The sequence below is a fragment of the Fomitopsis serialis genome (genome assembly GCF_022376445.1).
Source record: "Fomitopsis serialis strain Sig1Antser10 chromosome Unknown B0H18scaffold_1, whole genome shotgun sequence".
Lineage (NCBI taxonomy): Eukaryota > Fungi > Basidiomycota > Agaricomycetes > Polyporales > Fomitopsidaceae > Fomitopsis > Fomitopsis serialis.
The window spans coordinates 13,353-26,632 of record NW_025954961.1 but is presented as its reverse complement, the minus strand read 5'-3'; the positions used below and the strand labels follow the sequence as shown (position 1 = coordinate 26,632).

General features: G+C 54.0%; 9 protein-coding genes across 9 annotated transcripts; 5 read left to right on the top strand and 4 right to left on the bottom strand.

The window, feature by feature from the left end:
* Nucleotides 1–15: 15 nt before the first annotated feature.
* On the top strand, nt 16–1,294 carry B0H18DRAFT_965065 (UreF-domain-containing protein). Its single transcript, XM_048043230.1, has 4 exons — nt 16–662; nt 716–1,048; nt 1,113–1,195; nt 1,274–1,294. The coding sequence occupies exons 1-2, from the start codon at nt 59–61 to the stop codon at nt 1,003–1,005; spliced, it is 894 nt and encodes a 297-aa protein (XP_047900822.1). The 5' UTR covers nt 16–58; the 3' UTR covers nt 1,006–1,048; nt 1,113–1,195; nt 1,274–1,294.
* Nucleotides 905–2,285, bottom strand: B0H18DRAFT_307 (Mov34-domain-containing protein). The gene is made up of 6 exons (XM_048037488.1): nt 2,202–2,285; nt 1,886–2,146; nt 1,690–1,836; nt 1,536–1,627; nt 1,241–1,485; nt 905–1,181 (listed from the first exon to the last, which is right to left on the bottom strand). The coding sequence occupies exons 1-6, from the start codon at nt 2,270–2,272 to the stop codon at nt 1,095–1,097; spliced, it is 903 nt and encodes a 300-aa protein (XP_047900821.1). The 5' UTR covers nt 2,273–2,285; the 3' UTR covers nt 905–1,094.
* Nucleotides 2,286–2,355: 70 nt separating this feature from the next.
* B0H18DRAFT_264 (TOM7 family-domain-containing protein) lies at nt 2,356–3,123 on the top strand. Its single transcript, XM_048037329.1, has 4 exons — nt 2,356–2,405; nt 2,461–2,493; nt 2,550–2,818; nt 3,055–3,123. The coding sequence occupies exons 1-3, from the start codon at nt 2,385–2,387 to the stop codon at nt 2,688–2,690; spliced, it is 195 nt and encodes a 64-aa protein (XP_047900820.1). The 5' UTR covers nt 2,356–2,384; the 3' UTR covers nt 2,691–2,818; nt 3,055–3,123.
* A 2-nt stretch (nt 3,124–3,125) lies between these two features.
* B0H18DRAFT_1132361 (uncharacterized protein) lies at nt 3,126–4,531 on the bottom strand (the record flags this gene model as incomplete). The annotated part of the gene is made up of 4 exons (XM_048035560.1): nt 3,126–3,338; nt 3,396–3,802; nt 3,858–4,303; nt 4,359–4,531. Coding segments are annotated over 4 exons (1,224 nt in total), but the record flags the coding sequence as incomplete, so codon positions are not given.
* Nucleotides 4,502–4,972, top strand: B0H18DRAFT_244 (uncharacterized protein). Its single transcript, XM_048037258.1, has 2 exons — nt 4,502–4,519; nt 4,588–4,972. The coding sequence occupies exon 2, from the start codon at nt 4,715–4,717 to the stop codon at nt 4,934–4,936; it is 222 nt and encodes a 73-aa protein (XP_047900818.1). The 5' UTR covers nt 4,502–4,519; nt 4,588–4,714; the 3' UTR covers nt 4,937–4,972.
* A 274-nt stretch (nt 4,973–5,246) lies between these two features.
* B0H18DRAFT_866434 (arabinogalactan endo-1,4-beta-galactosidase) lies at nt 5,247–6,556 on the top strand (the record flags this gene model as incomplete). The annotated part of the gene is made up of 6 exons (XM_048039783.1): nt 5,247–5,538; nt 5,588–5,663; nt 5,725–5,785; nt 5,848–6,328; nt 6,380–6,432; nt 6,488–6,556. 6 exons carry the CDS (start codon nt 5,247–5,249, stop codon nt 6,554–6,556), a joined length of 1,032 nt encoding a protein of 343 aa, XP_047900817.1.
* Nucleotides 6,557–6,642: 86 nt separating this feature from the next.
* Nucleotides 6,643–8,041, bottom strand: B0H18DRAFT_1112193 (nucleoside hydrolase; the record flags this gene model as incomplete). Its single annotated transcript, XM_048032783.1, has 7 exons — nt 6,643–6,714; nt 6,761–7,194; nt 7,257–7,277; nt 7,336–7,392; nt 7,447–7,846; nt 7,882–7,953; nt 8,006–8,041. The coding sequence occupies 7 exons, from the start codon at nt 8,039–8,041 to the stop codon at nt 6,643–6,645; spliced, it is 1,092 nt and encodes a 363-aa protein (XP_047900816.1).
* Nucleotides 8,042–8,655: 614 nt separating this feature from the next.
* Nucleotides 8,656–10,249, bottom strand: B0H18DRAFT_1112192 (uncharacterized protein; the record flags this gene model as incomplete). The annotated part of the gene is made up of 3 exons (XM_048032782.1): nt 8,656–9,080; nt 9,140–9,710; nt 9,770–10,249. The coding sequence occupies 3 exons, from the start codon at nt 10,247–10,249 to the stop codon at nt 8,656–8,658; spliced, it is 1,476 nt and encodes a 491-aa protein (XP_047900815.1).
* Nucleotides 10,250–10,445: 196 nt separating this feature from the next.
* On the top strand, nt 10,446–13,161 carry B0H18DRAFT_965024 (RNA polymerase I-specific transcription initiation factor RRN3-domain-containing protein). Its single transcript, XM_048043229.1, has 12 exons — nt 10,446–10,672; nt 10,723–10,787; nt 10,833–10,889; nt 10,964–11,126; nt 11,273–11,306; nt 11,330–11,390; nt 11,420–11,461; nt 11,621–11,694; nt 11,805–11,893; nt 11,923–12,316; nt 12,343–12,472; nt 12,524–13,161. The coding sequence occupies exons 1-12, from the start codon at nt 10,462–10,464 to the stop codon at nt 13,028–13,030; spliced, it is 1,827 nt and encodes a 608-aa protein (XP_047900814.1). The 5' UTR covers nt 10,446–10,461; the 3' UTR covers nt 13,031–13,161.
* The last annotated feature ends 119 nt before the right edge of the window (nt 13,162–13,280 follow it).

The following is a 13,280-nucleotide window of genomic DNA, read 5'->3' as shown; positions in this document are numbered from 1 at the left end:
CACTCACCGGCGCATCCCTTCGCCTCTAGGCTCCCGAACCCATCCTTGTGTCAGTAGAATGGACGGCGACACTGAGGCGTATATTCTACTCCTGCTATCCGACAGCAATCTGCCGACAGGATCTTTTGTGGCATCGGCGGGTTTGGAATCCTATATAACCCACGGGTTCTTCTCGTCTCTCACCCAGTCACTGCACCCACGCGACAAGACGGATGCGACCATGGATTTCCTGCACGACAGCCTCAAGTCGTACGCAAGGAGTGCGCTCCCGTTCGTTTCCGATGCACACACTGTCATCCAAAGGCTGTTGGCCGATTCTCAAGACCCGTCGGAACAGTCGTTGGATACTGGCCTCAAGGCAATCATGGCTTTGGATGAGCTCTACGAGTCAATGACCCTCAATCATGTCGCCCGCCGCGCATCTAAATCACAAGGTGTCGCGCTCCTCACACTGTATTCGAAGGGGTTCTCAAGACCATCCACCCGGAGACAGCGTCATGTCCAAGCAGCCATGCCTCATTCCGCTGATAGCGAAACGTGTTGGGAGGCCCAGGCTGGAGTCTTTGTCGAGAGACTCAAGTTGCTCATAAGGCAGGAGAAGACTCATGGGCATCTCCCTATATGCTGGGGTGTCCTTACTGCTTGCCTGGGATTATCCCTTGGTATGTCCAGCCTTCTGTCCATAAGGCGCACGTCGAATTGATTGTACGCTCAGAACGGAGCCAATATCTTCACTTGTTCCTACATGCCCGCAGTCTACTGTCCGCTTCAGTGCGTCTCAACACCATAGGACCGTACGCCGCCCAGCAGCTCTTGCTACACGCTGTCAAACCCCTAGTCGAGGCAGAAGCCATGAAGAACAGAGATATACGGACGGGAATCGACCTGGATAGTGACGCTGGTCTCGGTGGGCAGACCACGCATGGGCCCGCAGTAACCTGGCCATTGGGCGAGATCCTGGCTGCGCGGCATGATCTCCAACATTCGCGGATTTTCAACAGCTGATGCAGCTACGAACGACGTACAACACGATTTCGCGTACACCTTGGTGGGCAAGAGATCACTGCAAGAGATAAATACACATATCTAAAGGACTATGTTGATGCGACTAGTGCAAGCCGTGCCGACACTTCCGCCTGCGAACGTACGAGACTGGCAAGGTACGACACCATGAGTGTATCCTATGGAGGGTGAGGTGAGTTCGATCAAGTGTAGATCTACAGGCATAGCTCCTTCGTACCTGCAAGCTTGAGTTGAACCCTCCTTTCTCCAGATCCTCCGTGCTCGTGCCTAGTGTATCCATGAGGTACCGCCCGACGGCAGCATCTCCCTTGACCTCGCCCGCGAGGACCGAGTGCACATACGAGAGGACCCGGTCAAGCATGTCCGCGACGGACTTGAGAGACTGTTCAAGGACCGCAAGGTCAGTTACGGGATGCGGGGTGGTGGAGTTGGGAGCGGTGGATGTTGTGGTCAACAGGTCGACTATCGGCCACATCAGCGTCACGCAAAGAACGCCTCAGTGTATGACTCACGGCCACTGCGCTCGGTATCGTGGAACCGTAGCTCGCATGGAATGGGAACGAAGACACAATTTTCGGGCTTAGGGTATACACCAACGGGTGACCTATGATTCGTCGCCGTTAATCGAGGGGTCCTGATTCGCCGTCACGGCGGGAGGATACGCACCCAATGTATGCTTTTATACCCGCCTTCTCTCCTTCCACTATACCCGTGTTTACTGCCAAGTGCACTACCTGGTGGGGTGCCGCCTCTTGCGCGTAGAAGTTATGGATGAGGGCAGAATATGTGTTGAGGTTCGACCCGGTGGAGTACCTGAAGCCAGAACTAAGTAACTATACCGACGACGCAATTGTATACGCACCATCCTACGATGACCTCTTTAGGGTTCACCTTGTGGTGCAGATCGTACATCGTTTTGAGGTAGTCCATGTCTACCGCGACTTGCTCCTCCGTTTCGCTGTGTAGGACGGCGAAAGAAGAGCGCACTTCGATTTCTCCATTGTCGGAGCGTTTTCCAAGGAGGGTGCCAATCACTCTCTCCTGTGACTCTGTACGGCGCAGGTAATGGTCGAGTATAGAGAACAGAGCCACCGGGTGGACCGTGACTGCAGTCGGTGACCGCCTAGCGAGACGCGATGAGGGAAGTTTTCGCGAAAGGCATGACTTTAAATCCTTACCCTGGTGTGGAGATAAAGCCAGGCGCGGTGTTTTGGATGTAGACTGCTGAGGAATCTGCAGCGAGAGGCATTTTGGTACCGTAGATCGCAAGCGAGGACAAGATCAGCCACAGCGCTTGACCTCCGTGAAAAGTCGTCGGCTATTCCCGACACGCCCTTTCCTCCGTGACACGCACACCCAAAATGCCCTCGGAAGAGACAAAGGTCTGCAGCTCCCTGCTTTGTGACACTGAAATGGTGCTGACGACAGAATGCTTAGGAAAGGATCATTAAGGCGGTAGAGCTTGGACGCGTAGGTTTTCCTTGGGTCAACGTTTGGTCTGGAGACAGTGTTAACGTCACATTCAGACCGTCGTCCACTATGGCTGGATTCCTTTCATCATCTACATTGGCTACACGAGGAGTAACCCGCAGCCATCACTGATCAAGTATGTGGTTCTGCTACCATTTCTTCCAGCGGTAGAGCTGACTCTCGCGCAGGTTGATTAGTCCCCTTGCATGATCCTGAGCCTACGTCTGTACACCTAATTCATTGTTTGTCCTCGCTATCTTTGCAAGCCGGATCATACGTCTGAGTGAAAACAAGCTCTTGGGAATGGTCGGCTACGATGCAAACGGTGAGCAATCTTTCTCTGCCGGCTGCGTTGATTATATGTTGTGGTGGCACCTCTGGTGCTCTGAACAACTCATGCACTCCATGAGGACCACGCGTCGTTGTAACCGTTCATTCGTGGACTGGTTTATATGACTGTGGTGTGTGAGGAATTCAACAAGGCCAGATATGAGCTCTTCCATCTGTGTCGTCACACTTCAAAGATGCACTTTCGACTCATGTCAATTGACCATCACGCAGGAAAACGTCGCACTATGGCAATGCGAAGGATAGCAGAGCAACGCACTGAGCGATAGCAAATTATGGACAGCAATAAAGTACGGTTGTCACAGGTATACTCTCCGGAGTTCCCCTGCCGTCGTAATACGTTTGCAGATAGGACAAAGTTTGGTCGCCCCAAGACACCGTAACCAGCACTCACGACAGCATGTATGCCAGCAACCCGTTGACACTGTAGGCTCCGTGTACGGATCAAGGCATATACGACATAGCAGGGAGGTTGACGATGAAACCCGCGTTGAGACCTGTACAATCCGATATTCAATTACTCGAGATTCAACGGTGAGTACGAGTCTACTCACCATCAGCTGGACTTTACTCTCCAGAGCCTTGATCAACGCAGCGTCATTCCTATCTCGTTTTGCGCGTTTAATGGCCTTCTCCACCTCTTCAGTTTCGCCGACCCCCATGACCTCGTCCATCGTTTGTTTCAAGTCGCCCACCGCCTGTACTTTCCGACGCACGAGCTTGCCGCTCGCGAGCAGATCTTGAAACGCCGCTTTGTTATCTCCTTCCCGCCTCGCGGGTGTATTCCCAGTATCGTCTTCAACATCGGACCCGGGACCTTCGTCATGATGTCCATTGGCAAGTGGGATGATATCGCTGTGTGTAAACTGTGCTGCGCCGAACAGGACATCGTCCTCTCCGTCGATATCGATGTCATCGTCGACATCTTGCTGGTTGCGGTCTCGAGTGTCGAAGCCCGTGCCTAGTGGAATAGACCGTTGGTCACGACCACGAGAGACAGATGAATGGCGACATACCTCGGAAACTCACACCGGCAGTCACGCTCTCAAGAACTCCTTCCCCGTCAATATCAACATCTATGTCACCATCGTCGTCTGGTGTACTCCTATGTGCCGCGTCTACTTCAAGGGCACTGGCATGTGCCAAGCAGGAGTCGACATGCGCTTCCACCACGTCCGTATCGCCCGTGATTACCCTCCCGCAGACAGGACAGACAGTCCCCTCTTCGTTGTCACCTCTCCTGCCAGTGTGGCGACCGCCCCACCATCGCGTCTCGTCCTCCTCGCGTGTCAGCTCTCGCAACTTCGCATGCCGTTGCTTGCGATGATTGCGAATGGTACGGACCGTCTTGTTGATCTGGTCAAGAGTCAATTCGGAGGTTGAGGCGAAGTTTGAGCTCGACGGTAGGCTGCTGAGGCTCTTGCGGGCCTTGACTGCCGAACGACGAGACCGACTGGTCATGCTATCTAGATGTCGGCAACCTGGACTTGCATCGCACCGCAAAATGGCAGACGCACCCATCGTCCGGCTCTGCATCCGCGAGAACATCGGTGGACCCTATCTGGTGTATGATCTCACTCACGCGCGCCATCTCGAGTTCGCAGTGTTTTCCAAGGAGTCGGATGGGAATGAGATCATGGCATATTGGGCAAGGTCTTGTCTCCGCACGTTTGGCTAGGCGAGTTGTCGGTCACAGTCTGAAGCTAACATGGGGATACTCACATCTCTTCGCCGGCATCTCTCCAGTAACCGCAGACTCTTTGTCGCTCCCTCCCTCACTCTCCCCTTTCACAGACAGTTCCCTCGCTCTTTTCTTTCCTTTGCTATGAGGATGTCTACTTAGCGCCCGGTTTCGAGCATACAGACTGGCATCATGGTGAACACTACGCACTTTGTGCTTCTAGCGGTCGGCACAATGACGAGCTTAGGCATTACTGATGCGTGTGCTGTGGTATGCGATCTCCGCCCACTGCTTGCCGAGGTGTTCAGTATACCGGCCAGGATGGATTCGTTCCAAGGTCGTTGGATGCAAGGGGTCGGCGCGCGCGAGCGCCCATCGTCGAGCGCGTCTGGCGACATCACGTGGGTGACGTGATACACCTTTCTCCGAGGTTCTCGGAACGACCTTCGAGATTGTCTCTCAGCGCAAGGTCTGTAGACTGTCTGTACTTAGCTCTTTCCCGTGAGTCCTCGTGGCACCTCCCAGCATCTGACTTTCCCCCGCATTGTCTGGGTCATGTCCATGGTTGCTGACAGAGTCATACCCCGGAATTAAGGATGCTGGTCCTCTGCGACGGCCCGCCCAGCTACAACAGCTGACCGATAGTCACAACTTCCAGTCTTGTGGAGGTAATCACACAACGGTATAAATCCTGCACGAACACAATGGCCCTTTAAACAGCGAAATGCGTGCGGCCGCTTCCTTGTTCGCAGCCCTCGTCGCTGTCGCATCGGCTTTGACCTATCGAGCGGCCGACATCTCTTCGCTCATCGTTGTCGAGGATTCTGGCGTCGAGTACTCTCAGAATGGTGTCGTCATACCCTTTGAGGACATTCTCGTCGCAAACGGGATGAACACAGCGCGCGTGCGGATCTGGACCGCCGGGCAGTACAACTTGACCTACGCGCTTGCAATGGGCAAACGTGTCAAGGATGCGGGATTGACACTTCACGTCGATCTTCACTACAGCGACACATGTAGGGTATCTTTCAAGCGAATGACGCCATGACTCACTACTACTCTCAGGGGCGGATCCTGGCCATCAAGCTATTCCATCCGCATGGCCAACAACACTGTCACGACTGAACACTCAGATATACGAGTAAGCCCTGGCACCGGCAGTCGTTCCCAGTCAGTGCAGCAGTGTTCTGACTGTATGGCAGCTATACGCAAAGCGTCGTACAAGCCTTCACGGATCAAGGGACGCCTGTTGACATACTCCAGGTCAGTCGTACACAGACCTCGAGCATCCGAGTCAGCCGCCTGACCTGTTGGTGCGTCCGTAGGTCGGAAATGAGATTAACAACGGGCTGCTATGGCCCGTCGGGGAGATTTCGGTTAATGGCTTCGATGGCCTTTCCCAGCTCCTGAACTCAGCCATCCACGGGGGTCTCTCAGCCGGTTCGCCCAAAATACTCGTCCATCTCGCGAATGGCTGGGATTGGTCCGACCTGAAATACTTCTGGGAAGGTGTCTTTGGTATCCAAGGCGCGCTGACACAGTCGGAGGTTGACATCATGGGTGTGTCGTTCTATCCGTTCTACGGCACGAATGCAACACTGGCGAACCTCTCGTCCTCGCTGACGAACCTGGTCAACGAGTTCGATAAGCCTGTCGTTGTCGCCGAGACCAACTGGCCGGCCGTTTGCTCCGGTGTGACGCTCAGCGAGCCCGAGATCCCCATCTCGGCTCAGGGACAAGAGGAATGGACCGGTGACATCAAGAGTGTCTTGAATGGCCTCCCCGACGGTCTGGGGCAGGGCATCTGTGAGGATCAGATCATGCTATTAAAGTGCTGAGTCTCATGCAACAACATAGATTATTGGGAGCCTGGATGGATTGGAAACGCTGCCCTTGGCTCGTCCTGTTCAGTAAGTGATCGCGTCAAGCTAAATACATAGCACGGCCACTTAGCTTGTTCATTAGGACAATCTGCTAGTGGATAGCTCTGGTGCAGTCAGGCAATCTATCGATATATTCGGTGACGACATGTAGACAACTTGGTCAGAACCCAGTGGCCGCGTCCTACAATGTTCTCAAGCGGTGATCCATATCTATGCTCGTCTTATACGGAAGGACAATCATTCGTTCAGTGGAGAGACCGCATCACACCGAGAAACGCATTCGAGGAAGAGCTGGAAGAAACCAGCCACCTGCTCTCTGTCAGCCTTGAACGTCAACAGAATTCATCGTACTCACATCTAGAGACTCCGCCACCATACAATTCTTCCCGTCACGCCCCCATGAATCGTCGCATGCCTGATAACTCCATATGTCCACTACTGTCTCGCCCGCAGTGTGCGTCCCGCTTAGTTCGACATCGACCCGGTACCTCTTGCACTTGAACATCTCTGGATTAGAGACATATGCGATGGTGAGTGCGTCATGCAGGGGTGGGCCGTGCATGAAGCCGAACGTGGACTTGTATGACTCTGCGAAGTACCAGATGAGCGTCCATAGCATGTGGCGTAGCTTCGTGGATGCTTTAGCTGGCGCGACATTGGGGGAGTATGGGGCATCGGGTGAGAGCAGTTTGTGAAGGGTTTCCTGTGTCACAATCGCTGTGTGGGTGACATTGAGAGGTATCATCGTCTTCTTCACTGGGACGTCGAGCACAATCTGAGCTGCTTCAGCTGTAGATGGATAACATGGGTCATCCATAGTTCACGCCCGCGGTGCATGCGCAGGGACTCACGATCGCACAATATGTTGAATTCTGACATCCGATAAGCACGATGACTCCTCGAACGGCTAGAGAACGTATGGACACGTACCAGCCGACGCAGAGCGATTACCGATGCCAACACCGCCACCCATGAAGACAAACTCCTCTAGTGCTCTTAACTATCGTTCCACGTATGTGCAGTGTGGATGAGGTTCCTCACCTATGCCGTTCAACAGCTCGGGAAATACGCTCACGAAGAGAGCTATGTTGGTCATCGGACCAGACGAGATAATCGTGACCTTGTCACCCGAGCCGTCCTTCCAGGTGTCCTCGACCGCCCTAGCAATGGCATCGATGGCCTTTGGTGGACGTCCTGGGTGCTTCAGCCGTTCTTGAACGGCCTTGTATGTGCCTGGTGGAAGTCCCTCCACACCTCCCAGTCCATCAATGCCGTGAATCTCGGGGTCATGTCTCGTCGGCCGAATCAAAGGCTTAGAAGCCCCTGGGTAGATCTTGATGTCCTGCGGAGCAGCAAAGGCGTAGAGACACCGCGCGGCGTTGTTGTTTGTATTTTCTGCGCTTGCATTGCCATGCACCTGTTGGTTTTTCAGCACCGCGGACTACCACGTCTGTGAGATACGAAAGCGAAATTCACCGTAGAAATGCCTAACAGTTTCACTCCTGGAGCATGGACTGCCAGCAGTATCGCGGTGGCGTCATCGTGCCCCTGTATACGCTCTGGTGAGTGAATGCATCATCTATGTCACATCACGCCTCACTGGATCACAGTCCAGCCAGACATTTCGGTATGCCATGATGGTAGCCAGAGCCCAGTGAGCGCGACGAATTCACCCCTCGTTGCACAACGTGGGCAAAAGATAAGACAATCACAGTAAGTTCGCGAGAACCGCTGTGGGGCGTCTGAGTCTATATCCAGCCAATGGCCGAGCTAACGAAGTACTGTACCCACACAACTTACTACTACCAACCACCACCGTGACGTCGGACCTATACTGCGCAATCAACGCACACCCAGAGGCTCCCTGCTCGGGCAGCTGTTTACTTGAAGATTTAGCTCGTGCTCTCTCTCGTCCGATTAACCTGGTAAATACATATGTAAGTTCTTACCAAACGCGACTCGCCACTTCGTCCAATAGCTATTAACCCGATCATTGTTACAGACCCTAGATAAACTGGAGCCAGACAACCGATTGCGAACGACCGATTTCCTCGCATCGATGCACGCTCCGTACGGACGGTGACGATGCCTCGTTGTCGCCACCTTCGTCTGTACCGATCGAACGACGTATCACACCCTCAGCATGGTGATTCCTGTGCATCGTTCAATGGCTGAACGGGAGACAAAACTGAGACCTGAGACGCGTGTGTGCAAACGGGCTCACTCACGCGTGCAATGTTGAGAGTTCACTCAGTACCTCCCGAAGGTGACTATGCCACGGGCAGACCATGGCTGTAATATGTCACGGAACTCGTCCACATTCGAGTTGGCCTGAGGGGTACGTATACCGAAAACGTTCATCTTCACCTCGACATCCTTCAATGCGTCGAAGTATGGCTGGCTCATGACCTTGTGCAGGTCCCGCAGGTCGAGCTTCTCGTGGACGTCGCTAGACTGCCCAGACCCGAGAGTGCTGCCATCGAGGCGAACGTCAACGTGGACCTCGATGTGCTCGAGCTGACGGCTTCGAATGGTGGAGAAGATGCCATGTAGCTCGTCCGCTGCTTTGATCCATACCGCGCGACGCCCTTGGTCTTCGGCCTTGTGTCTGCTGATTATCAGCTGGAATTGCAAGGATCGCAAGGCGGTGTTTTGCAACAGATTTCCGTGACGACCTAAATTGTGCATGTACATCAAAGACAAAGTCTATTAAGCAAGGCAAAGGGACTCTTACGGTCATGACCATTGCCACGGTATCCCTCACAGTAACGGGTCAACGATGCCCCTGCCACTTCGAGAAGTTTGCTAGGGAGAGTCCGCGATATGGGACGATCATTGAACAGGATTTCCAGATCCGCAAGTGAGGCGCAGAAGCCTGAGCGCGTCATCCAGTCAAGGAACGTCGCCATGAGCTCATTGTCCACGTTGACGGCAAGATGTCGAAGACGCGTGTGAGATGGTGGCTGAAATAGTGAGGCTCCCGCGTCACCGACCGAACCTTGTTGAGTGAACGCAACGTTATCCATCGTGAGGTCTGTAAGCTGGGGGAAGGCAGACACAATCCGCCGTAGCTGCGAGATGTTGTTAAGTTGACAAAATCCGAGCGTCAATGACTTGACAGACTCGAACTTCGACAGGGCGAGGAAAAAGTCTGTGCGAATGAAACGAAGACTTCCGTATCGGATGTGAAGGGTTTGTACACGAGGCATCAGACTAGCGAGCCCGGACGGTAGTGCGTGAAGGAAGCGATTGTCATTTTTGTTCTTCTTTCGACGCTGCGTGGATGCCATCATCCCCCATTTGCTCTAATGTTTGTCCTGGTGCTCAGGGATGTCCTTTTACACACGTCGGAGTAAGCACCCACCTCATCTACCACCAGTTTGCATGTACCTGCGAGCCACTGCTTGACGCGTGGTGACGCGCGACACTGCTTGAACAGCATGTTGAATGTCTTCCGGCCGCGAATCTCGAGATTGTAGTAGAGGTTGCGCATCGCTCGAGGGTACCATGCCGCGCAGACCAGCGCGACGGCGACCAACGTGGGCTGATGCTCGATCGCATCCATGACGAGTTCGAAGACCTCGAGCGGGACGCGAGCAGAGAGGGCCAGCGGCAAGGTGCCTTGGAAACGTGCACTCCGCCACTTACGGGAGCTCTGTTCATCGTCGCTGATCTCCTCGTCGCCGAATTCCTCGTCGCTCTGTTCATCGGCAATCTGTCCACAGGCAGTCAATTCGTCGTCACCCAATACGTCGTCATTCTGTTCGTCGGCACCGGTGAGCGGAGGAGTGATGCGGATGGGGGCGCAAGCAGCGAGGGGGCCTGGAGCAGCCACTGAGGCCATGTACTTATGCAGGAGGTAGTGAATGGGCGCTTTCAAGTTGTTGTCGAGCAGGAGTCGATCGGTGCCGGGTGCCCACCAATCGCGATCTGGATCTGGTGAGCGTGAGATGCCATCTGAAACGGCGCTTCTGACTGCTTAGTCAGCCAATTTTGCATCCTTGCTCTCCGGTGCGTCTTCCCAGTTGCTCATCTCGCTCGGGCTGTCTGCCGACAATGGAACCTCACTCCCGTTTGTCCCAGTTCAACGTCAGGCAGCCAAGGGCCGGGCCAGTTACCTCGAACCTCCGCTACATGGAGTCGCAGCAAAAGCCCGTTGACCCTCTGGAGAACTTCAAGAAGCGTCCAGACGCACCGTCCCGGAGGTCGTCCTCATCGTCCCTATACGTCTCGAGGCCTATCGCAACAAACTCTCGGGTAAAACAGGGTACGTTTTTATACTTATGCTTGCGACATAGGAAATTCATTGCCGTGCAGATGAACAGTATAGGCAGCGTGGTTACCTCGTGTTCGTGAACAACGCCCTACAGCAGAAGAAGAATGTGAGCCACATAGCCTGTTTGTGCGCATTTCTGACATAGAAGCAGGGCACTAGTGAATCATTTGATGAACTGGTCGACCAGTTCAACCCAAAGAAGAGTACGGTGGACGCATCCTCGCCCCTGCCTCAACTCCGGACTGGATCCTTGCACTGTCACACGCTGTCTCTCGACTTGAGCGTTGCCACTCTGCCCTTGTGGAAGCAATCGTAAATATGCCATGGACGGTCATGGACACTACGTTTGTGAAGTCGTACACCGCCTTCATCGGCATGCTTGTCAGTGCACGCCCCGAGTATCTGTCCCTCGTGCTTGGAAAAACTGCGCACGGTTTCACCTACCGTGCGTACTTCCTTCCAGGATCCCAGGCATTTGTTTGACGGCCTCATAGAGTCTGGCCTACAAGCCCTGGATTCAAGGTTGCCCTCGACGTCTACACGCCCACTCACACGCGAGTCGTATATGATCGAATACATTATCTGCTGCAGCACATTACTCTCTCATCCCCACACTCCCGTCAACGTTGCATCCTTGTTGGTGCGCAGCTTCCCGCATAAGCGGCAGAGCCAAGCTGCTCAGATCACATACATCCGCAATATGCTCAAAGTAACGGATTATTGCCCGGAGCTGCGGAGGGTGTCTTGGGGACGATAGTTGACCGGGCTATACAAATCGATGTGCGTCTCTCTTGTCAAACATGTAGTGCTAGCGTCTCAACTGAGCACCGCAGGTTGAGATCCAAGTGGAACTCGAAGAGCTCGAGGAGAGGCTGCAGAGGAGGATCAGCAAGGCGTCTTCGAGCTAGACCCATTCGATACCGTAATGGTCAAGGAGAGGAGTCTGACGATGAAGACGACGAGGATGGCGATGGTGACAATCTGAGCGACCTGTCATCTGATGCAGGGGGGATGTCGACGACGACGCGAATCAAGTCGAGGACGTCCCGACCGACTTCAACATGTTCAAGGATGGTCGACAAGCTAGATGCATCTTGAAGAACTTATTGACCACTTCAGCCAGTACACGCCGAACTCCTGCCCTTCACCTGTCAACGCCTGGCACACCATCGTCTCGCTCCGACTCACCATTGACTCCTCTGGAACCCTTCCGTCCGCCATCACCTACTGTTTTCGAAGAGGGCGAATATTGCGCCGTCAGCAGTTCCATATGCTCCTCTCTATTTTCGATCGCACCATCCTTCGCACCTTCAAGTCTCGTTACACGCAGTTCCTGGTCTTTTGGTACTCTTCGCTCGATCCCGAGTTCAGCGACCTTTTCCAAGGCATGCTGGTCTCAAAATCGCTTCTGGAAGAGGACCAGCCAGCAGTCACCCGCGCTGCAGCGGCAAGCTACATCGCAAGCTTTGTCAGCCGCGCGCAGTTCGTTGACCGGGAAAGTGCTCGAAGGGTAGTCGCGTGCCTATGCAACTTCTTGCGGAGTAGGCTCGACATCTTCGACGCGGTCAATACTGCAGGCGCAGCGCCACCGAGTATGGCACATCATAGCATATTCTACGCTGTGGCACAGGCTGTGTTCTGATCTTCTGTTTCCGGTGGAGAGATCTCCTTGAGGATCACGAAGACATGGACGAATTCACATCGGCAGCGAGCGGACCCGCGAAGAAGTGGATGGCGGAGCTGAGAATCCTGCAGCGAGTCATACAATCAGAGCTGAACCCTCTCAAGTATGTGTGGGCGTGTTATTAAATGCAGAGGGCTGAGGCTGAACGTGCTTTGCAGGTCTGTTCTTCAAACGTCGTGATGCAGTTCGCTCGTGTCGCACACGCCACGGACTTCCTCTACTGCTACACCATCATGGAGTCGAATCGTCGATCTGATTATGCGCCTCAGCCTCCCACCCCAGGAGTTCACGGTGCACCGAGCTCCAAGCGCTCTACTATGCATCCAGCCATGCTCGGCCACTCGATGACGACGGAGCTCAACACATTCTTCCCGTTCGACCCATACAAGCTACCCCGGTCCAGATCTTATATACAGGGTGTTTACCGGGAGTGGTCTGCCGTGGCTATCGACGATGGTGAAGATGAAGACGACGAGGATGGAGATGACGAAGAGGAAGACGAACATGCAGCCGAGGATCGTAGATTTGACGGGGTCTCCATGGTAGGAGGGAAGGCTGCTGCTGGTGAGGTGGACGAAGCAGACGGTTTGGGAGAGTCATTTGGGGGAATGAGCATCAGCCCGTATAGACCAGGGAGTATGGCCATGAGCATATCGGTATCGTAGACAGTCTCGGCCTGTGTCGCCTCTGCATTGTCCTGTTGTCATTGTCAGCATTGCTTTCTGGATCACACTATTGCACCGGGTTATATGTAGGAGGAGAGCGAGTGGGACTCGGATTCTGCATTTCATGAGGCTCATTCATGGTTACGCTGCGGTACAGTCGATCCAAAGGCGGACAGAGATGAAACGAAACTGGATCGGCTTTGGTCAACAGCATCACGAGACCCGTTTCGTTGCGGGGAAGATCAGCTCC

What these genes read in the sequence shown, in the direction of transcription:
- B0H18DRAFT_965065 (XM_048043230.1), top strand. Translation starts at nt 59, where the DNA reads ATGGACGGCGACACTGAGGCGTATATTCTACTCCTGCTATCCGACAGC. An exon ending in TTGCCTGGGATTATCCCTTG is followed by an intron (nt 663 to 715) that starts GTATGTCCAGCC and finishes TTGTACGCTCAG; the next exon opens with AACGGAGCCAATATCTTCAC.
- B0H18DRAFT_307 (XM_048037488.1), bottom strand. Translation starts at nt 2,272, where the DNA reads ATGCCTCTCGCTGCAGATTCCTCAGCAGTCTACATCCAAAACACCGCG. An exon ending in AAAGAGGTCATCGTAGGATG is followed by an intron (nt 1,837 to 1,885) that starts GTGCGTATACAA and finishes TTCTGGCTTCAG; the next exon opens with GTACTCCACCGGGTCGAACC. An exon ending in GGTATAAAAGCATACATTGG is followed by an intron (nt 1,628 to 1,689) that starts GTGCGTATCCTC and finishes GACGAATCATAG; the next exon opens with GTCACCCGTTGGTGTATACC.
- B0H18DRAFT_264 (XM_048037329.1), top strand. Translation starts at nt 2,385, where the DNA reads ATGCCCTCGGAAGAGACAAAG. An exon ending in TGCCCTCGGAAGAGACAAAG is followed by an intron (nt 2,406 to 2,460) that starts GTCTGCAGCTCC and finishes CAGAATGCTTAG; the next exon opens with GAAAGGATCATTAAGGCGGT. An exon ending in AGGCGGTAGAGCTTGGACGC is followed by an intron (nt 2,494 to 2,549) that starts GTAGGTTTTCCT and finishes CGTCACATTCAG; the next exon opens with ACCGTCGTCCACTATGGCTG.
- B0H18DRAFT_244 (XM_048037258.1), top strand. Translation starts at nt 4,715, where the DNA reads ATGGTGAACACTACGCACTTTGTGCTTCTAGCGGTCGGCACAATGACG.
- B0H18DRAFT_965024 (XM_048043229.1), top strand. Translation starts at nt 10,462, where the DNA reads ATGGAACCTCACTCCCGTTTGTCCCAGTTCAACGTCAGGCAGCCAAGG. An exon ending in ACATCCGCAATATGCTCAAA is followed by an intron (nt 11,391 to 11,419) that starts GTAACGGATTAT and finishes GGAGCTGCGGAG; the next exon opens with GGTGTCTTGGGGACGATAGT. An exon ending in TACGCTGTGGCACAGGCTGT is followed by an intron (nt 12,317 to 12,342) that starts GTTCTGATCTTC and finishes TTTCCGGTGGAG; the next exon opens with AGATCTCCTTGAGGATCACG.